Source organism: Plecotus auritus (genome assembly GCF_963455305.1).
Source record: "Plecotus auritus genome assembly, chromosome: 10".
Taxonomy (NCBI): Eukaryota; Metazoa; Chordata; class Mammalia; order Chiroptera; family Vespertilionidae; genus Plecotus; species Plecotus auritus.
The window spans coordinates 34,669,718-34,691,939 of record NC_137785.1 but is presented as its reverse complement, the minus strand read 5'-3'; the positions used below and the strand labels follow the sequence as shown (position 1 = coordinate 34,691,939).

At 42.3% G+C, this 22,222-nt stretch overlaps 1 protein-coding gene and 1 pseudogene across 6 annotated transcripts in view; one reads left to right on the top strand and one right to left on the bottom strand.

The window, feature by feature from the left end:
- Window positions 1-22,222, top strand: part of ZNF571 (zinc finger protein 571) — a 119,149-nt gene that overhangs the window by 40,373 nt on the left and 56,554 nt on the right. For 4 of the 5 annotated variants that reach the window (XM_080644809.1, XM_080644807.1, XM_080644808.1 and 1 more), the window contains one exon: window positions 12,044-12,170. The exons of the other annotated variant lie outside the window; for it this stretch is intronic. Coding sequence is in view for 2 of the 4 variants with exons in the window: in XM_080644807.1 (XP_080500933.1) it covers window positions 12,044-12,170 (127 nt within the window). In the remaining 2 variants the exon portion in view is untranslated. The remainder of the gene's footprint in view (window positions 1-12,043; window positions 12,171-22,222) is intronic. 5 annotated transcript variants of the gene reach the window in all.
- Window positions 8,201-11,202, bottom strand: LOC308235661 (ATP-dependent DNA/RNA helicase DHX36-like; annotated as a pseudogene). The gene has a single exon. The product of its transcript is annotated as an ATP-dependent DNA/RNA helicase DHX36-like (transcript).

Here is a 22,222-nt window from a genome sequence, read left to right as displayed (position 1 = left end):
TTTTTTTTTTTTTTTTTTTTTTTACAGCAGACCCTTTAGCATTTCTTGCATTGCTGGTTTGGTGGTAATAAATTCCCTTAGTCCTTTTTTGTCTGTGAAGCTCCTGATTTCACCTTCAATTTTGATTGACAGCCTTGCTGGGTACAGTATTCTTGGATTCAGCCCCTTCCTTTGCATGACTTTGTATATTTCATTCCATTCCCTTCTGGCCTGATGAGTTTCTGTTGAGAAATCAGTTGCTAGTCTGATGGGGGTTCCTTTGTATGTAACTTTCTGTCTCTCTCTTGCTGCTTTTAAGATTCTTACTTTGTCGTTGGTGTTTGCCAATTTAATTATAATGTGCCTTGGCGTCGGTCTTTTGGGGTTCATTTTGCTTGGGACTCTGTGAGCTTCTTGGATTTGTGTGTGTTTTTTCTTCCCTATATCTGGGAAATTTTCTGTCATTATTTCTTCAAAGAGGTTTTCTATTCCTTGCTCAGCTTCCTTTCCTTCTGGAACCCCTATTATGCGGATGTTGTTTTGTTTCGTGTTGTCCCAAAGTTCCCTTAGACTCTCCTGCCTTTTAATTTTTTTTTCTAGAAGTTGCTTTTCTTGGGCATTTTTTTCCATCTTGTCTTCTAGCTCACTGATGCGGTCCTCTGCTTCTTCTAGTCTACTCTTGATGCTTTCTATTGAGTTCTTTACAGCAGCGATGTCATTTTTCATTTCTTCTTGGTTCTTCTTCATTTCCTCTTGGTTCTTGCTCATATTGTCGAATTTGTCTTCCATTCTTTTCAGCCACCTTATGACCATTTCTCTGAATTCTTTTTCTGGAAGGTTGCTTGCCTCCATTTCGTTTACTTCCTTTTCTGGTGATGCCTGCTTTTCTTTCATATGCGGGCTGCTTCTTTGTCTCCCCATGGTCTCTCTTCTCTGGGTGTCTGGTTATGTAGTTCTCTCTCTCCTGGGTTGATTTAAAGGCACAAAATACAGCACTACCAGGTACAACTCACAAGGCACTGAACAGGAATGTATTCACGATATTAATAACCTCCAATAAAGGTGACCACCAGAGAAAGGCAAATTAGGTGAAAGAAGAAGAGGAAAAAAGAAAGAAAGAAAGAAAAAAAGAAAAAAGGAGTGTGAAAATGAAATTGGGAAAAGGGAAAGTAAAGAGAAAAAAAAAAAAGTAAGAGAGACAAGAAAGTGACTAAGAGAGAAAGGGGAACAGACTATTTATATTGGGGATAAAACTCCAATAGAACAATCACTAATCCCAGCAAATGCCAGCAACAAGTGCCCGGGGATTAGTACAAACTACCACACCAACTAATATGGAGTGAGGCAAGGGAAAGCTGAAGCACAAAACAAACAAAAAAATAAACAAAAGAAGAATAAGCAAAACAATCTCACAAAAAAGCATAAAAATTGGATATAATCTACATTCAAGCAAACAACAACAAAAGGACAGAGAGAAGGACAAGTTTATGGATAGCTCAGACAGCGAAGGGGGAGGTGTATGTGGACTTGGAGCAGAGGATTGGAGATTAGATATGTAAGTAGGGTGAAATTTTAACAAGGGGTAAACAGAAAGAATAGGGAAAATCTAAAGCAGTAAAAGGGTAAGATAAACAGGACACTGAAAAGGGGGAGGTTAGGAAGAGAGTGATGGCCTAAAGGTAGAGTTGAGATAGAGTAAAACGATGTTAAAGGAAAGATAAAAATAGAATGTAGAACCCTAATCCCAAAATAAAATGAAGAGAAAATAAAATGACACTTTAAAAAAAAAAAAAAAGATAAAATAGCAGTAGTAATAATACGTATTGAAAATAAAAATGTAATCATTAAAAAGGTAAAATCAAGTGATGAAAAAAGAAAAAAAAAGTTTCTTGATTAAAAGATGCAAAAAATGAAAATATAAAAAAAATTAAAAAAATAAAAAAATAAAAGGTAAAAATAAAATGTGAAGTAGTGAAGGTCATTCACTTCCTCTGTTTTTCTGTTTGGCACGCCTGTTTCTCAGTCCAGACAGTATTGCAGTTCCCTGCGATCCACTGCTCTTCGGTGTTGTAAGCCAGTCCTGATTTTAAGCAGGCGGTGTGTCTTAATTTCTCGTATTCCTTTATTTTTGATTACACAAGAGTCGATTTGTGATTCAGCCCCTGGGTGGCAGTGTTTCTGGATTAACTTCCGGGTCTATCTATGGCCTCTCTAGGCAGTGTTAGAGCCTTCTTTCCCTGTGGCACTCGCCACCGGCCTGTGGGAGTGGTCTGCCTCAGAGCTGACTCTCTGATGGTCACTCCCCGCTCCGATCCCCAGGTTCCAGAAAAACAACCTTCCCTTGCAGTCTCCCAGGGTGTCCCCAACTGGGTGATCCTATGTATTGGGCTTAGTAATCAGAAGCAAGAATTTCAAGAGGAAAAAGCCCAGTTGTGCGAACTCCGGGACTCGCGTAAGCCCAGGCACCCAGGGAACGCAGGGGCTGCGCGTAAGTCTGGACTGACTGAAATTCTTAGGGTGTCCCTGCACTTCAGATCAAAATGGGTTGCTTTTTAGAGTGCCCTTCTCTTAGCAGCTCTGAGGACCCCTTTCCACAATCACAGATCACGCCAGCCCCTACAGCCACGGATTTTTCTAGGCACAGACTTCCCTGGTCCTCCAGCTCCCGCAAAACGCGCGTTCCTCTCTCCCGCCGGGACCAGAGACCTCACCTTATCCCAGGCGAAATCTGACCTTTCCGTGGTGGAGTGTAGAGCTCCTCTGAACCCGTGTGCTTGCGCCAGTTGGGGATCGTTGTTCTGGGGCTCGCAGCTGTTCCTGGGGTGCCGCAGTTGTGGATTCTCAGGCTTCAGATAAGCTCCACTTTCCGGATCAAGATGGCGCAGACTCCGCGTCCAACCCCGCAGCTCCGGGAGGGGACCCAGCCACAGTTGGTGCTGCCAGGTCAGGGGAACCCCGTTCAGCAGTCCCCCACCTCCTTCTGGAATTCAGCTGTCTCCCAACCAGCCAACAAACACTCCTTGTGCGACCCTCAGCTGTTCTTTCTTTCTGCTCCGGGACAAGGCTCGGAACACGTCTGTCTATTCCGCCGCCATTTGCAAAGTTCAGTTTTCGGGACATTGCATTTTAAAATTAATTTTACTTATTTAACTTCATTAATTCCCAGACTATGTGTATAATGAGTTGTTCTATATTCAGGAAATGGCTACAGCAACAGGAATAAAAAGGAACATGTTGTCACTTCAGAAGCAAATTTTTGTAGTGTCATCCATGTGAGATACTTCCTAGCATGTTTGTTCTGTTATCTCTATGGTTAAGAGCTCTGCATCATCTCCCCCTCCATTGAAAATACATTTTCTTTTTTTGTGTGTGTGTGGGGGTATATTTTTATTTTTATTTATTTATTTATCTTTTGTTATTGTTTAAAGTATTACAAATAGTAGTACATATGTCTTCTTTTTTTTTCTCCACAATTGACCATCCTCTAGACTCCCCTACCCCCCGGCACATGTCCTTACCCCCCTCCCAGTGTCTTGCATCCATTGGTTATGCTTATATGCATGAATATAAGTCCTTTGGTTGATCTCTTATCTCCCCCACAACCCTCCCCAGCCTTCCCGCTGTCATTTGACAGTCTGTTCGATGCTTCTCTGCCTCTGTATCTGTTTTTGTTCATCAGTTTATTGTGCCGGGCTAGCTCAGCCAAGGGTTTGGTGAGCCTGAGGGAGGGTGGTGAAGGATTGAAGAAAAGACAGACAAAGAAAATAAGCTGGGTCTAGGTCAGCCTTGGGCAAACTATGGCCCGCGGGCCAGATCCGGCTGTTCTATCCGGTTCTCTTGCTCTCCCCTCCGCTCCTTTACTTTGAATTTATATTAGTTCACACAAACACTCCATCCATGCTTTTGTTCCGGCCCTCCGGTCCAGTTTAAGAACCCATTGTGGCCCTCGAGTCAAAAAGTTTGCCCACCCCTGGTCTAGGTGGATCTCCTGTGCCTGGCTAAGGCCACAGAGAAAGATCCAGATGGCAAGCTGAGCCTTTATTTTATAGCCAGAGGTAGTGGTCACCATAGTTACAATGTTCTTGTGAGTTTCACTTGTTTTGGCAGCACTTGCTGTACCTCCCACAGCCCATTAGCTACCCAGATAGGATCTAGGGGGCGTCATAATGTCAAGCTTAATTATGCTAAGAGGGCTGTGCCCTCTAAGCTGGGACTTGTTTGTGGCTCTGCCAACAGGTCAGTCCAAGGCTTAACTCTATAGCCACTCCCTACAGTTTATAATGTTCTTTATTATCCATAAATGAGTGAGAGCATGTGGTATTTTTCTTTCACTGACTGGCTTATTTCACTTAGCGTAATGCTCTCCAGTTCCATCCATGCTGTTGCAAATGGTAAGAATTCATTCTTTTTTATAGCAGCGTAGTATTCCATTGCTCAGATGTACCACAGTTTTTAAAAAAATATATATTTTATTGATTTTTTTTACACAGAGGAAGGGAGAGGGATAGAGAGTTAGAAACATTGATGAGAGAGAAACATTGATCAGCTGACTCTTACACACTGGGGATGTGCCTGCAACCAAGGTACATGCTCTTAACCGAAATCGATCCCGGGACCCTTCAGTCCACAGGCCGACGCTCTTATCCACTGAGCCAAACCAGTCAGGGCTGTACCACAGTTTCCTTTTCTTTCTTTCTTTTCTTTTTTTTTTGCATACACATGTTCATAGAAGCTTTATTTATAACAGCAAAAAAAACAGCAAAAAACTCAAAGGTCCATCAACAAGTGAGTTTATAAACAAACTGGTATAACCATACAATGCAAACTATTAATAAAAAAGAAGCTAACTATTGATACATGCAATGTAAATAATCTCTAAACCATTGTTTAGGGAAAGAAGCCAAACACAAAAGACTACATATAATTCCATTTATTTGAAATTCTGGAAAAGGTAAAAACATTAGTGACCAAAGCAGATCAATGGTTGCCAATGGAAAGTGGGGGGCAGGAGATTGATAAAGGAGAACAAGGGAAATATTTTTTAAAAAAATCCTCACCCAAGGATATGTTTTTTAAATTGATCTTAGAGAGGGGAGGGGATAGAGAGAGAAACATCGATGTAAGAGAGAAATATCAATCTGCTATCTCCTGCATGCACCCTTACCAGAAATCGAACCTGCCATCTTCGGTGTATGGGACGATGCTACAACCAGCTTGAGCCACCCGGACAGGGCAACAAAGTAAATTTTTAGGTGATGGGAATGTTTTTTATCAAGCTTCTGGTGGTAGCAAATACATGATTTCATACATTTGACAAAATCCACGGATTTACACACTTAAGTTGGCTAATTTTATTATATATAAAATAATACCTTAAAGCTTAAAAAAGATGTGAATATATAAAAATGGGTAAAATGCTTGTTTAATTTCTAAAGTCTACAATGATATATATTGTTTTAAAATCATAATAAAAATGCCATTTAAAAACAATATATTATAAAATATGATTCTACTACATAATCACAATTACTTAAAAATAAATATACACAAACTCAGAGCTAAAAAGTGGAAGGAAAATTGCCATTTACTTTGGGTGAGAGGGTATTAAATTCCTTCGAAAGGAATTTGTAACTTAGGGTGGACTTTGTTTTAAAAATGCAGTAAGAGAAAATCATTTGTAATTATCAGTATAAATCAGCAATTATCAACCAGTATGCAGCAAGAATTTTAAAAGCATGCATTACCTGATGATTTAGTCAGGGTTACTGACTTCTTTTCCCTTAAGACTGTCAAAATGACAATAGCCAACACAACAATAGCTGTCCAGTGTGAATAAATCAAAATCATGTTTTTTGTTTTTTTTTTGTCGAATCGGCAAAAAATGTACTTTTTGGTGTGCTGCAGAATTTTAATAATGTTTATGTGTGCCATGAGATGAAAATGGTTGAAAACCACTGGTATGTAGAGCTTTTGTCCTAGTTAATGAATTAGGAAGGTGTCACATGGACCCACTTTTTAAAGAAATTTTTAATGGTTATTCAGTGATTGGTTTACACCTTGTTATTTTGTAATTTTCTGTTTCAGGGTTATTTGTTCAAGAGTTATCCTCGGTATCACTCAGAATAGTGAGGCAAATACATTTTCATCTTAATTTAATGCCTTGTTCTTTAAAACTACCAAGGAAATAGTTCTGGGACCTGGAATACATTTTCAATTCAGTAACACCCTATTTTGTAAACAAAAGAAAGAGAGCAAAAATAGCACCTTAAATTAGAATTTCCATCCTGACCAGCTGTAGAGAAGACATAAATTGGGGGTGGGAACTGCTTAATTTCCTCCAGTAGCTCATCTATTAAAACAATTCTTCAGGAACATTTTTTTCTATTTATTTGGAGACCAAATATTGGTTCGCAAACATGGAAACCAACTAACTAGTAATCTTGTTTTACAGATTTTAAAAAATGCTTTCTGTCAAGACCATTTTGGCCAACTGTGTATAAAAGCAAAAAGTCATTCTTTAGAACAGGACCTAATGGTCATCTTGAGTTTAGGGGCAAAACTAAGGTGCTACAATCTTGTGACGTGACTCAATATAAGAACAGTGACCGACAGGTCACTTTTGGGAGACTAGCCAAGAGAATGGACTTAGGACACACGGGATATTCAAAACCTTGGAAGGCAATGGTAGGTTGACACTCACTCCCAGAAATGGAGCAGTCCCTGAACCAATGCTGTTAATAGATCATCATGGCATTATCGGGAAATCCCAGGCATTGTAAGATAATCTTCCTTTGGTTTCTTTGTATTTACTGGAAGGCACAGTAAGATTTGTAGCTTTTATTTCAAGTACAGTAGGAGGTTCTTGATGTTTCTATTTGCAGTATGTCCAGTACCACCACTTTCATACCTTTTATCAGACATATGGGTCAAACGATTAAATCACAAAACAAATGGTAAAAACAACGCTCAGCTAACAATGCTTGATGATGAATAGTTTGTGTTTCAATGAAAGATTTATTGCATCCATGAGTAGGGAAGGCGGTTTGGATAATTCAGCGGCTCACTAGCGTTATCAAGGACTGATGATTTTCACCCCTGTCCCAGTGAGCCAACCTTGTGACCATAAAATGACTGCAGCAGTTCTCATTCAGTGGGGGAAATCTTTCTCCTATGCCCCTGGCAGATCTGTTTTCATTGGCCATGGTAGTCATGCCTTATCAGTTACTTAAAAGGGGAATAAGACCATGAAGGGTCCAACATCCTTGGGCACAAGGCTGCACAGAGAGGGAATGCTTGAACAAGCAAGTAAGAGGGAGGGATAGGATGGCTGTTGGATAATAACCAGTATTTCTCACAACTGGATAGGGCTAAAAACATACAGTACATGTCACACTAATGTCCACTGGCTGAGAGGCTAAACTAGCACTCAGAGTATGAAAAAAAGTGTAATATAATGGACTATGATAAAAATATATTTCAGGGACAAATAATACCTAAGATTTAGTGAGCATACTCTACATGCCAGACACTAGTCTATGTACTTTATGTGCATTAACATATTCAAACCTCACAACGTAACCTGTATTTTACAGATAAGGAAACAGAATCGAAGTGACAGCTGAAATTTTAACTTAGGGTCAGACTCCACACCCATGCTCTCAATTGCTACTTTATGCTGCACAAGGTGATGTAAAAGAGGAATTAATATATTCTAAAAAGATTTAAAAAAATCAAATAAACAAAGGGAGAGGTAGAAACCAAGCCAAAAGGGTAGCAGAGATTTACACATTGTACATTTTATTAAATACGGGTTTTATTGGAACAAATGAACTTCTGATAGAAGTTTCATTTAAAAAATGTGGCTGTGTTCAAATTCCTACTTGACACTGCCTTTTGGGTAAGCATTCTATTTTTACCAGTTCTATACTCAGTCATTATGGGCAGAAAAAATTTTTTTTTTCATAACAGAGAAAGGACTTTCTCAAGTGGTACAACACTATTTATAAGAGGAATAATTCCAAAGTGTCTGACCTCACAGAGTATATGATCAGAGAACACATCGTTTTTATGGAATATTTATAATAGCTACAGATAACATTGCGAACTCATGCACAGCAAGTCTTTACTATCTACTGAAGGTTTCTACCTTACACATGAAAATTATTCATGTCCCAGGGTTTGGCATTTAGCCAAGCATTAAACTATGATGGAAGATGGCTATCAAATTGGCTTTTCCAACCACCACAGAAAAGTTGTCAGCTGCAACATCCATCCTGGAGTCGTGGCGGAAAGTTCCTGGGAATTGCTTTTTCCTGTGTTTTGATCAGGTCTGTAATAGCTGAGAGCACGGCACAGTCTCTGGATTTAGTGTCCTTCCAATCAACAGGATGGGGGCTTTCGATCTTCTCTTGCAGAAGGGTATCTAGTTCCTTTCTTAATTCCTTAACCAGATGGGCAATTCTTGCTGGAGACTGAAAGACAATCCATTCATTTACAGCAATAGTTTCCTGATCATTATCCTTCTGGATGGAAATATCACCTCCAAAGAACAGGAGACAGTATGGGGAAACTTCTGTGCAGTCATACAAGTATATACTACTGGTTCTCATCTTCAGGTGATAGAGAAGCCAATTGTAGTGAAACTGTTTGCTCCACATTAATGGATTTAGGATGAATAGAAACTAGTCCATCAGTTTTTGTGTAAACTTTCACCATTTTTCTTTTTTTAACCCAAATTTGGTCGGATTTTAGCAACTTTGGGATATAGACCAGCACAGATGACTGCTTTATCTTCTCATTATCTGAATTTATATTGGATTTTGGATCTTTAGGACTTCTACTGCTTACAAATCCAGCTCCAAGAAGATGCTCAGCAAACTGCCCTTTCATGTTATGCAGCATCTGCAGTGTGCTTGAAGACAGAAACTATTCCCAGCAATAGTCTTTTTCGTATCTGAAACCATGTCGTCTAGCTTCTTCCCAGCCCTCAAATGCATTCACAACTGTCAGGTGGTCACTTTTAGAATCCTTTGCCAATTCCTTTCTTCTTGCGTCTGCAACCTTTTCTTTCCCCAATGGAATGACAAAGGGATCCTTGATGCTGAGACTAGCAGCAATGGTGAGGACTGGATCTAAGCAACAAAACAGAGCCCCAAAAAGAATCATTTTTTGAATGTGTGGCTCAACTGGTAATCGTGCTAAGTGGACTCCCAAGAGGTGTCAATTCTTCTTTTTATCTAAAGCATTCAGTTCCATCAGGTGTTTTATGGAGAGTGACACTGCTTCATTTGATGGTGGGTCCATTAACCTACTCAGAAAATGAGCAATTCTGCCTAGCCTTAAGATCTTTATTTGTAAACAAAGTTCTTCCAAAGGAGTTCTCAAGATTTCTGGCAGTTGATAGTCATCTAGAAGGCTTGCTCTAAGACCATTATACAGATGCTAGCAATGACCAGGCTGAACTCGTCCAGCTCCTTTCTAGTGCTTGTCATTAGCTTTACTAACCCACTCAGCAGACATAGTACTGATGTTGTTCTGTGTATTAAAGTGTGTTTTCTTTATTTTTCCTCCATCTACCACATAAACTACATCATCTATGGTAATGCTAGTCTCCGCAATGTAATTGCTGGTAGCAATTACTATTTTCCCGAACACCAGGAGGAGTTCTTTTAAACACCTGTGTCTGGTTAACTGTAGGAATCAGTGAATGTAAAGGTATAATAAGAAACTTGTCTGATTTAAACATCACTTGTGACATCAAGAGATCATGTAAAGTGCTGATATTGTCCCAGCCTGGTAGAAAGACCAATATTGCACCATCCTCTTCTTCCAAAACAATGTAGCGAATAAGGACAGCAATAAAATTCAGATCAACTTTATCATCATCCATCATTTCTAAAACATCTACAGTACCTGCAGACTTTCTTCTTTCTCTTGTCTATTTACATGCCCTTGCATGAAACCCCTCTTAAACTGGGATCTGTGTTCTTTTTGTTCTGGAACATATCTTATTTTTTCAATTATATCTTCCAAAAGATACTCCACATCTGGAAAAGTGAAACCAGGTATGTGTATCATTGGACAGTTACCAAAATATTCTGAGAATTTCTCAGCATTCAATGTTGCACTCATCAATATTACTTTCAGGTCAGGTCGATAATTGAGAAGGTCTTTAATTACAGTCATTAAAACATCTGACTGCAGGTTTCTGTCATGGATTTCATCAAGCACAATATGACTAACACTGGACAAATGTGGGTCTGACTGAAGCCACTGAAGGATGATTCCTGTTGTACAGTATAAGATAGAACCCTGTTTCCTTGGCAACCGGCTCTGGAGACGAATTTGGTATCCAGTGCTATTACCATTGCCACAAGTTTCTGCCCTTTCTGCAGCCACTCTCTCTATAACGGAAATGGCACTAATTCTTCTTGGCTGAGTACAAACTATCCTGCATGCAGCTCCTTTTCCTCTTTCGATGTAATTATCCAAAATGAACTGAGTAACTTGAGTGGTTTTTCCACAACCAGTTTCACCACTTATTACTGTCACCTGATGATTATCGATCATATTTACCAATTCCTTTGCATTCCAAATGAAGGCAGCTTTTCCCTGAAATGCTGCATTTCAATATACCGAAGGTCAGTTTTTTTCTTTTGTAAATCTTCCAGTAACTGTTGGTCTAAGTTTATAGCTGGTTCATTTTCTTGCAAGAGATACTCAGAATCTCAGTCCCTGATTCTAAATGTCTTCTTTTCTTGATTTATCATTTTTTTCCCCCCAATCCTCCAATTTCTTCTCTGAGTTTGGTTTGTTCTCAGCAGGAGCTTCAGAACCATACCCATGATCTTCAGGAGCAAACCAGGATATCTGTGCTTCTGAATCTTGGTCACTCTTAGCTTGGATAGAATGTGGTAGCTGTACAATTTGTTCTTCTCGATGTTCATCCGTATGTACTACGGCTCTCTCCTGCCTCTCGGCTTCCTTGTTCTTCTGCCCCTGTTTCTTCGCGTACCACAAGCTGATTTAGCGGCCTTTCAGGTGCCCGGGATGTCGGCCTCGGCCTCGGCCTCCTCGCCCACCCCCTCCACCGCCGCCTCCGGAGCCTCGATTCCCCCCATGACCCCCTCCGTGGCTTCCTCCATAGCCCCCGCCGGAGCCGCGGGGCCCACCCTCACGGCCTCCACCATCGCGGCCCCAGCTCTGATGGTAGTCATAGCTCATTGTCCCAGTGGACTACCTGTACCACAGTTTTCTAATCCTCTCATCTGCTGATGGGCATTTAAGCTGTTTCCAAATCTTAGCTATTGTAAATTGTGCTGCTATGAACATAGGGGTGCATATATCCTTTCTGATTGGTGTTTCTGTTTTCTTGGGATATGTTCCTAGAAGTGGGATTACTGGGTCAAATGGCAGTTCCATATTTAAATTTTTGAGGAAACACCATACTGTTTTCCACAATGGCTGCACCAGTCTGCATTCCCACCAGCAGTGCACGAGGGTTCCTTTTTCTCCACATCCTCTCCAGCACTTGTTTATTGATTTGTTAATGATAGCCATTCTGACAGGTGTGAGGTTTTGATTTGCATCTCTCAGATGATTAGTGACTTTGAGAATGTTTTAATATATCTCTTGGCTTTTTGAATGACCTCTTTCGAAAAGTGTCTATTTAGGTCATTTGCCCATTTTTTGATTGGATTGTTTATCTTCCTTTTGTTAAGTTGTATGAGTTCCCTGTAAATGTTGGAGATTAAACCCTTATCGGAGATAACATTGGCAAATATGTTCTCCCATGCAGTGGGCTTTCTTGTTGTTTTGTTGATGGTTTCTTTTGCTGTGCAGAAGCTTTTTATTTTGATGTAGTCCCATTTGTTTATTTTCTCCTTCGTTTCCATTGTCCTAGGAGCTGTATTGTTAAATATATTGCTACGACAAATGTCTGCTATTTTGCTGCCTATGGCTTCTTCTAAGATTTTTATGGTTTCCCATCTTACCTTTAAGTCCTTTATCAATTTTGAGTTTATTTTCTTTATATCCACTCCTAGTATTATGTTTGTTGTTTCAGAGATTGGTGATGTTCAGGGATGTTGCCATTGACTTCTCTCAAGAAGAGTGGGAATGCCTGGACTTTGCTCAAAAGGATTTGTACAGAGATGTGATGTTGGAGAATTATAGTAACTTGGTGTCACTAGGTAAGAATATGCCATAGTATTTTAGGATCTATCTTTGAAATCACTCCTTATATGATGTTATTTCAAGGTTGTTCTTAAGTAATTAACTGAATTTCTTCTTATTCTCAAATGAATGGTTTTAAATTACTAGAGGCAGACATAGATAGTTTCATATAGGGCACATTTATCTTTAAAATATAATTACCTATCTACTTTCTGTCTTCCTTCCTATCTTCCTAATGATCAAGGGGCTAAATTTGAATTCTGGGACACTTTTGCTATTTGTTGTTACAATTTAGATCTGCTAAAGGAGCTTAAATATTTAAAAAAAAAATAGATGCAGAAATAAACATTAGTGTTTTTTTACAACAGAAGAGCTTATATTATTTATATAGTGACTAGAGGCCCAGTGCAGGACTTCGTGCACTGATGGGGTCTGGCCGGCCTACCCTGATCGGGGCCAATCAGGCCAGGTGGGCTGGGGGAAAGGGATGCGGGAGGTTGGCTGGCTGGCCCTGCCCCTGATCGGGGTGGGGGTGGGGCGATCAGGGGCAGGGCCAGCCAATGGGAGGGGTTGTGGGCAGTTGGCAGGCTGGCCCCGGCCGGGGAGAGGGGCCTCGGGTGGTTGGCAGGCTGGCCCTGCCCCTTGGTTGAACTCTGGTGGAACTCTGGTTGAGGGGACAATTTGCATATTACCCTTTTATTATATAGGATAGGATGGATCAATGCATTACACTAACAATTCAAGTGTACCCAATCTATTGCAACAAACACATTCTCACTTGTGTTTTGTAGTTGAATATTACATTTTAAGAACTTTGTATTTCACATTGAATGAGTATGCTAGAAACACTTTTTATTATAAAACTGGAGACCCGCTGCACGAAATTTGTGCAGTGGGTCTGTGTGTCCCGCCCAGCCTGCACTCTCTCCAATCTGGGACCCCTTGAGGGATGTCTGACTGCCCGTGGGATTGGGCCTAAAAGGGCAGTCAGACATCCCTCTCACAATCCAGGATTGCTGGCTCCCAAACGCTTGCTTGCCTGCCTGCCTGATTGCCCCTAACCGCTTCGGCCTGTCAGCCTGATCACCCCCTAACCACTCCCCTGCCAGCCTGATCAACACCTAACTGCTCCCCTGCCAGCCCAATTGTCCCCAACTGCCCTCCCCTGCCGGCCTGGTCACCCCCAACTACCCTTCCCTGAAGGCCTGGTCCTCCCCAACTGCCCTCCCCTGCAGGCCTGGTCACCCCCAATTGCTCTCCCCTGCAGGCCTGGGTCCCCCCCAGTTGTACTCCGCTAAAGGCCTTGTCCCCTGCCAACTGCCCTCCCCACAGGCCTGGTCCCCACCAACTGCCCTCACCTGCAGGCCTGGTCCCCCCCCAACTGCCCTCCTCTGCTGGCCCGGTCACCCCTAACTGCCCTCCCTGCTGGCCTGGTCCCCCCCAACTGCCCTTCCCTGCAGGCCTTGTCCCCCCCCCCAACTGCCCTCCCCTATAGGCCTGGGTCCCCCCCAATTGTACTCCGCTGCAGGCCTTGTCCCCCCCCCAACTGCCCTCCCCACAGGCCTGGTCCCCACCAACTGCCCTCCCCTGCTGGCCTGGTCTCCCCGAACTGCCCTCCTCTGCTGGCCCGGTCACCCCTAACTGCCCTCCCTGCTGGCCTGGTCCCCCACAACTGCCCTCCCCTGCAGGCCTGGTCCCTCCCAACTGCCGTCCCCTGCAGGCCTGGATCCCTCCCCAACTGTCCTCCCCTGCAGGCCTTGTCCCCCCCTCAACTGCCCTCCCCTGCAGGCCTGGTCCCCCCAACTGCTCTCCCCTGCAGGCCTGGCCCCCCCAACTGCCCTCCTCTGCAGGCCTGGTCTCTCCCAACTGCCCTCCCCTGCTGGCCTGGTTCCCCCCAACTGCCCTCCCCTGCAGGCCTGGTCCCCCCCAACTGACCTCCCCTGCTGGCCTGGTCTCCAACTGCCCTCCTCTGCTGGCCCGGTCACTCCTAACTGCCCTTCCTGTTGGCCTGATCTCCCACAACTGCCCTCCCCTGCAGGCCTGGTACCCCCCAACTGCCCAACCCTGCAGTCCTGGTCCCCCCCAACTGTCCTCCCCTGCAGGCCTGGATCCCCCCCAACTACCCTTCGCTTGCTGGCCTGGTCTCCCCCAACTGCCCTCCTCTGCCAGCCTGGTCACTCCCAACTGCCCTCCTCTGCTGGCCTGGTCCCCCCTAACTTTCCACAACTGCCCTACACTGCAGGCCATCTTGTGGTGGCCATCTTGTGGTGGCCATCTTGTGTCCACTTGGGGGCAGCCATCTTTGACCACATGGCGTTGGCCATCTTGTATCTTGGTGTGATGGTCAATTTGCATATTACTCTTTTATTAGATAGGATACCCTAGATTGGCAAAAAATAAAGAACTCAGTCTTCACAACTTTTGGAGGCAGAAGTGCTGTATACTTCATTATTCACAATAGTAAAATAGTGGAAACCCCCCCAAATGTCCACCAGCAAATGAATGAATGAATACAATTTAATATTATTTATTCATTAAAGGAATGAAGTTCTGATACATACCACAGTCTGAAAAAATGTTCAGTGAAAGAAGCCAGACACAAAGCCTACATAATGTATAATTCCATTTATATGAAATGTCCACAATAGACAGACCTATATAGAGAGAAAGTAGATTAGTGGTTGTCCAATACTGGGAGGTGGGGATGGACTAGGGAATAAGAGTGGGGACACTGGGAAGGACTGCTAATAGGCATGGGTTTCTTTCCAAGTTGATACAAATGTTATAAAATTACATTGTGGTGATTGTTGCACAACTCTGTGACTATACTAAAAACTATTGAATGTACACTTTAGATGAATGAAATGTAGGCAAGTGAATTATATATATCTTAATTGCTTTATGCCTTACTGATGGTATTATCAATTGGCATAATCACTTTGAAAAAAATATGAAAATGATTTTCAAACTTGTATGTACTTTAGAAGTAGCTTTGGTCCTTTTAAAAACTCCAGAACTCAGGGCATACCCCAGTCCAATTAAAACACAGTCTCTCTAGGCATTGGACATAGATATAATTTTCAAAGTTCTTTTTTAAAAAATATTTTATTTTTTAAATCCTCATTCAAGGATACTTTTCCATTGATTTTTAGAGAGAGTGGAAAGGAGGGGGAGAGACAGAGAGAGAGAGAGAGAAACATTGATGTGAGAGAGGCACATTGATTGGTTGCCTCACGCATGCACCCTGACCAGGGGCCAGGAACAAGCCTGCAAACAGAGGTATGTGCCCTTGACTGGAACTGAACCTAGGACACTTCAGTCTGTGGGCTGATGCTCCATCCACTGAGCTACCGGCTAGGGCTGAAGCTCTTTAGATTGTTCATATGTTTAGACATATTTGATAACAATGATATTATCTGAGAATATTTTTTTTTAATTTGAAGGTTCACTTCGTTTATTGTTATTGGTAATATGATTGGATTTATGTCTCTCCTATTTTATGTTTTTTGATTACTCTTTTAATATTCCTTTGTTGCTTTTCAAATCTTTTTCATTAATCAGGATGAATACAGATTAGTTTTGTTCCTTTAATTCAATGTTGCCCTTATTAAGTGTGGAAGACATACAGTATGTATTTTCAGTGATTATCTTTAATTTTTTATTACATGTACTTCATTCTCAATACAAATGCAATTTTGTCATTTTTATTAATTGTAATGGTATTTGAAAAAATAGTTATGAAAATTAAATATTTTATTGTATTTTAAATGTCTTAATTAATATTCCAATGTAGTTTTTCAATCCATATATAATATTTAGTGTGCATACTGCTTTACAGAGTTTATCTTGGAATAAACTATATGTACCACTATCATCCCTAGGATTTCAAGGCCAACAAGGTAAAAAATAAAGATATGAAGGGCTGTATCTATCTACCTTGAAATAAAGTAGTGGCTGTTGTGGCAGTGAGTTGAGATCCTATAAGAGATTGACATCTCACTGCCAGCTATATATCTCACTGTCATAAAATTCTTTTTGAGATGTACTAGCAATATAGGATTTTACTCTTTTTCTACACTTTTACCAACATTAGATAATATCACTTAAAAAGCTTGGCCAATTTATGGATTAAAAAATTGAATAACATATGCCTATTATTTCTGGTGAATTTAAATATTTTGGGAATATTTCTAACTGTTGGTTTTTAAATCATTATCATTATTGTTTGTCACTTAACGAATTCATACTTAACGAAAGCTAATGTGTCCTTTCTCACAGGACAGTATAAAAGATCTTAGATGCTTTAACTTTGATCAGTCTTTCTCATCTAATTTGCTAGTATTGTGTGGTATTTTTTCTGTTTTCTATTTAACCCCCAAAATGGGCATTATTTTTATTTTGTAATGACAATGTTTGCTTTTAGATACTATTTGCATACTATTTTTCTTCCATCATACCTTCCTACTGGGATCATATTATTTAACATGAAATATATTAGGCAATGGCTGTTGTTACTAAATGCTCTTGGTTTTTATTTTTGTTGTTGTTCCAAAATAACTTTGTTTCACATTCAATTGTTGCTTGGTGATTTAACTCAGCACTCTGACAATATTATTCCACTGTCTTCTGGCTTCTATTGTTGCTCATGAGAAATCTGACATCTGTCTCATTGTTGTTCCTTTTGTAAGTAATCTGTAATTTCTCTCTGGCTGCTTTTAAGATTTATTTCTCTAAAATTTTAATATAATTGATTATATTGTTTTATTTCTAGAAGTTTAATACTTTCCTCCTGCCCTAGATCTTAGATCTTACTTTTGAAAAATGTCTATGTAGTCTCTTTCTCATTGTTTTGATTTTCTATTTTTATACATTTTAAGCATTTATGTTATATACTGGAGCATGAAATTTGTGCACTGGGCGGGGGTGGGGGGGTCCCTTAGCCTGGCCTGTGCCCTCTTGCAGTCCGGGAACCCTCAGGGGATGTCTGACTGATGGCTTAGGCCCACTTCCCCCAGGCCTAAGCTGTCAGTTGGACATATTTAGCGCTGCCGTGGAGGCAGGAGAGGCTCCGGCCACTGCTGCTGTGCACACCAGCCATGAGCCTGGCTCAGGGCTTCTGTCTGAACAGCGTTCCCCCTGTGGGAGCACACTGACCACCAGGGGGCTGCTTCTGCATTGAGCATCTGCCCCTGGTGGTCAGTACGCATCATAGAGACCGGTTGTTCTGCCTTTTGGTCAATTTGCATATTAGCCTTTTATTATATAGGATCTTTTATTTCTAGAAGATCCACTTTGCTCTTTTCTTTTTTTAAAATTTTATATATATTTTTATTTATTTCAGAGAGAAAGGGAGAAGGAAAGAGAGATAGAAGCATCAATAATGAGAGAGAATCATTGATTGACTGCGCCTGAATGCCCCCCACTGGGGATCAAGCCTGCAACCCAGACATATGCCTTTGACTGGAGACAAACCTGGGACCCTTAAGTCTACGGGCTGACGCTCTATCCACTGAGCCAAACCAGCTAGGGCACACTTTGCTCTTTTCTATATCTTCTATCTATTTTCTTATTATGTTCATGCTTTCCTTTAAGTTCCTCAACATATTTATAATAGCTGTCTAAAATTCTTTTCTGCTTTCCATCATTATTGTTTTTTTATTAGTCTACTAGAGGCCCGGTGCACGAAATTCGTGCACGGGGGTGTGTGTCCCTCAGCCCAGCCTGCACCCTCTCCAATTTGGGACCCCTCGAGGGATGTCCGCCTGCCCGTTTAGGCCCGATCCTGGATCAGGCCTAAACAGGCAGGCAGACATCCCTCTCACAATCCAGGACTGCTGGCTCCCAACTGCTCGCCTGCATGCCTTCCTGATTGCCCCTAACCGCTTCTGCCTGCCAGCCTGATCACCCCCTAACCACTCCCCTGCCAGACTGATTGATGCCTAACTGCTCCCCTGCCAGCCTATTTGCCTCTAACTGCCCTCCCCTGTAGGCCTGGTCACCCCTCACTGCCCTCCCCTGCAGGCCTGGTCACCCCTCACTGCCCTCCCCTGCAGGCCTGGTCCACCCCCAACTGCTCTCCCCTGCAGGCTTGGTTCCCTCCCAACTGCCCTCACCTGCTGGCCATTTGTGGTGACCATCTTGTGTCCACATGGGGGGCAGCCATCTTGTGTGTTGGAGTGATGCTCAATTTGCATATTACTGTTTTATTAGATAGGATAGAGGCCTGGTGCACAGGTAGGGGCCAGCTGGTTTGCCCTGAAGGGTGTCCCGGATCAGGGTGGGGGTCTCCTTGGAGCATGGGCGCCCTGGACGAGGGGCCTGTGGTGGTTTGCAGGCCGACCATGCCCCCTGGCGACCCAAGCGGAGGCCCTGGTATCTGGGATTTATTTATCTTCTATAATTGAAACTTTGTAGCCTTGAGTGGAGGCCTGGGCCTGCCAGGGTGTCTGGAAAGCTTGGCTTCCTCCATTGCCTGGGAAACCCAAGCCTCCTGCTCACTCTGTGGCCACAGCCATCTTGGTTGGGTTAATTTGCATACTCGCTCCTGATTGGCTGGTGGGCATGGCTTGTGGGTGTAGTGGGGGTGATGGTTAATTTGCATATTACTCTTTTATTAGATAGGATTTATATTTCCTGATTTTGATTCCCACTTTCCTGCTTCTTCCCTGTAATTGCTAAGTGTCTAAAATTTTTCTTTTCTTAAAGAGAAGCTTTACTTGGAAGACAGTTAAATTGCCTGCAGATCAGCTTTCAAGACTTGAATTTATGCTCTGTTAGTCTGGACTTATGGTGGCCTTTAATCTAGGCCGCCAGCAGGCACCCGGCACCCGGCACCCGGGACCCAGGCTTCCCTCGCAGCCCTGGCTTCGTCTTGAAGGACATCTGGTCTAATTAGCATATTATGCTTTTATTATTGTATATAAATTCAACAATGGCAATTTCTGGGGAACAGATCTGATTCTTCAGTTTCTCGCACACATGAGGGCTCCTTTGTACTGATGAATTATCTATAGCATTTTTTTCTTTAGAGAGTCTAGGCTAAGAATGAAATATAACTTGTAATTTTCTTTTGAGGTCACATGGACTTTTTCCCTCTTTGAAATATAAGCCTTGGATAGTCCTGATTTTGTGAAGGGGTTCATTGCTAATCCATGACCATTTGTAGGCCCAAAAGTTTGTCTCCTGGATATTTTTTCAGACTATTAACATACACATTTTAAGGCACTTTAAGTCAGGAAATACTCTGAGTTCTGTGACTTCACAGTATGCTTAACTCTAGCTTCTGGTTCTCGTGTCATTGTGCCTCCTCTGGATCTTCTTTACTTTCTTTTTAAAAAAATTTTTAAAATTTATATTATTGTTGAAAATATTACAGATGTCTCCCTCATTCCCCGCATTGACCCTCTCCTCCCCACTCCTGCCACCTCCCCAAGTCTTCAGCACACTACTGTCTGTGTCTATGAGTTATGCATATTTATACTAATAAAAGGATAATATGTTAATTAGACCAGGAGACCTTCCAGACATCCTTCTGGACAAAGCCATGGTGGCAGGGCCAAGGCAGAGGCGGTTAGGGGAGATCAGGCCAGGAGGTGAGAGCAGTTGGGGGTGATCAGGTTGGCAGGGGCAGCAGTTGGGGGCGAGCAGGCCGGAAGTGGGGGGCAGTTGGGGGCGATCAGGCCGGCAGTGGGGGGCAGTTGAGAGCAAGCAGGCTGCGGGGGGGGGGGCATTTCTGGGGGTGAGCAGGCTGGCAGGGGGGGGGGCTGTTGGGGTTGAGCAGGCCGGCAGGGAGGAGTAGTTGGGGGTGAGCAGGCCGGCAGGGGGGGTAAGTTGGAGGTGAGCAGCCCTGCAGGGGGGCAGTTGGGGGCGAGCAGGCCGGCTGTGGGGGGACAGTTGGGAGCGAGCAGGCCATCTGGGGGGGCAGTTGGGGGCGAGCAGTTGTGGGTGAGCAGACTGGCAGGGGGTAGTTGGGGGTGAGCAGGCTGGCAGTGGGGGGCAGTTGGGGTTGAGCAGACCAGCAGGGGAGGCACCAATTTTGTGCACTGGGCCACTAGTATGCATATAAGTTCTTTGGTTGATCTCTTCCCACCCCACACCCTGCCCTTCCCTTTGAGAATCGCTAGTCTGTTGCATACTTCCATTACTCTGGATCTATTGTGTGTGTCAGTTTATTTTGTTCATTAGATTCCACATATAAGTCAGATCATGTGTAATTTGTGTTTCTCTGAGTGGCTTATTTCACTTAGCCCAGTGGTCGGCAAACTCATTAGTCAACAGAGCCAAATATCAACAGTACAATGATTGAAATTTCTTTTGAGAGCCCAAAACCGACTTCTGCGCATGGGCCACGAAGTTTCAATCGCACTGTACGTGCGTGCCCGCATGTGGTATTTTGTGGAAGAGCCACACTCAAGGGGCCAAAGAGCCACATGTGGCTCGCGAGCCGCAGTTTGCCAACCACTGACTTAGCCCAATACTCGCCAGATCACTCCATGTTGTCTCAAAGGGTAAGATACCCTTCTTTTTACAGCTGCATAGTATTCCATTGTGTAAATGTGTCACAACTTTATCCATTCATCTAAAGATGGGCACTTGGTTGTTTCCAGATCCTTCTCCATAGGGGTGCATATGTTCTTCTAATGATGTTTCAGGATTCTGGGGATACATTCCTAGAAGGGGTATCACTGGGTCAAATGGCAGTTCCATTTTTACTATTTTGAGAAAACTCCACACTGTTTTCCATAGTGGTTGTACCAGTCTGCATTCCCACTAGGAGTGTACTAGGGTTCCTTTTTTCCCACATACTCTCCAGCATTGTTGTTTGTTGAGTTATTGATGGTTACTGTTCTGGTAGTGTGAGGTGATACCTCATTGTAGTTTTAATTTGCGTCTCTCTAATGATTAGTAACATTGAGCATTTTTTACTTGTCTCTTGGCCATTTGTATATCCTCTTTGGAGAAGTGTCTATTTAGCTCCTCTGCCTATCCTTTAATTGGATTGTTTGTGTTCCTTTTATTGAGTTGTATGGAGTATTTTATATATTTTGGAAATTAAGCCCTTATCAGATGTATCATTGGCAAATATTTTCTCCCATATAGTGGGTTGTCTTTTCATTTCGATGTTAGTTTCTTTTGCTGTGCAGAAGCTTTTTATTTTGGTGTAGTCCCATTTGTTTATTTTTTCCTTTGTTTCTCTTACCATAGGAGACATATTGGTGAAAATTCTGCTACCTGAGATGTCTGAGGTTTTCCTGCCTCTGTTTTCCTCCAGGATTTTTATGATTTCACAGTTTACATTGAAGCCTTTAACCATTTTGAGTTTATTTTTATGTATGGTGTAACTTGGTCATCTAGTTTCTTTTATTTCTTATTCTTTTTCTGTATGTACCTAATTTTCCCAACACCATTTATTGAAGAGATTATCTTTACTCCATTGTACGCTGTTGCTTCCTTTGTCAAATATTAATTGAGCATATTGACTTGGGTGATTTCTGGCTTCTCTGTTCTGTTCCATTGATCTATATGCCTGTTCATGTACCCGTACCAGGCTGTTTTGATTACTGTGGCTTTGTAGTGTAGCTTAGTATACTGTATTGTGATTTCCTCCAACTTTGTTCTTCTTTTTTTTTTTTTTTAATAAATCTTTATTGTTCAGATTATTACAATTGTTCCTCTTTTTCCCCCCATAGCTCCCCTCCACCCGGTTCCCGCCCCACCCTCTGCCCTTACCCCCCACCTCCCACTGTCCTCATCCATAGGTGTACGATTTTTGTCCAGTCTCTTCCTGCACCCCCCACCCCTTTCCCCCAAGAATTGTCAATCCACTCCCTTTCTATGCCCCTGATTCTATTATATTCACCAGTTTATTCTGTTCATCAGACTTGTTATTCACTTGATTTTTAGATTCACTTGTTGATAGATATGTATTTGTTGTTCATAATTTTTATCTTTACCTTTTTCTTCTTCTTCCTCTTCTTAAAGAATAACTTTCAGCATTTCATATAATACTGGTTTGGTGGTGATGAACTCCTTTAGCTTTTTCTTGTCTGTGAAGCTCTTTATCTGCCCT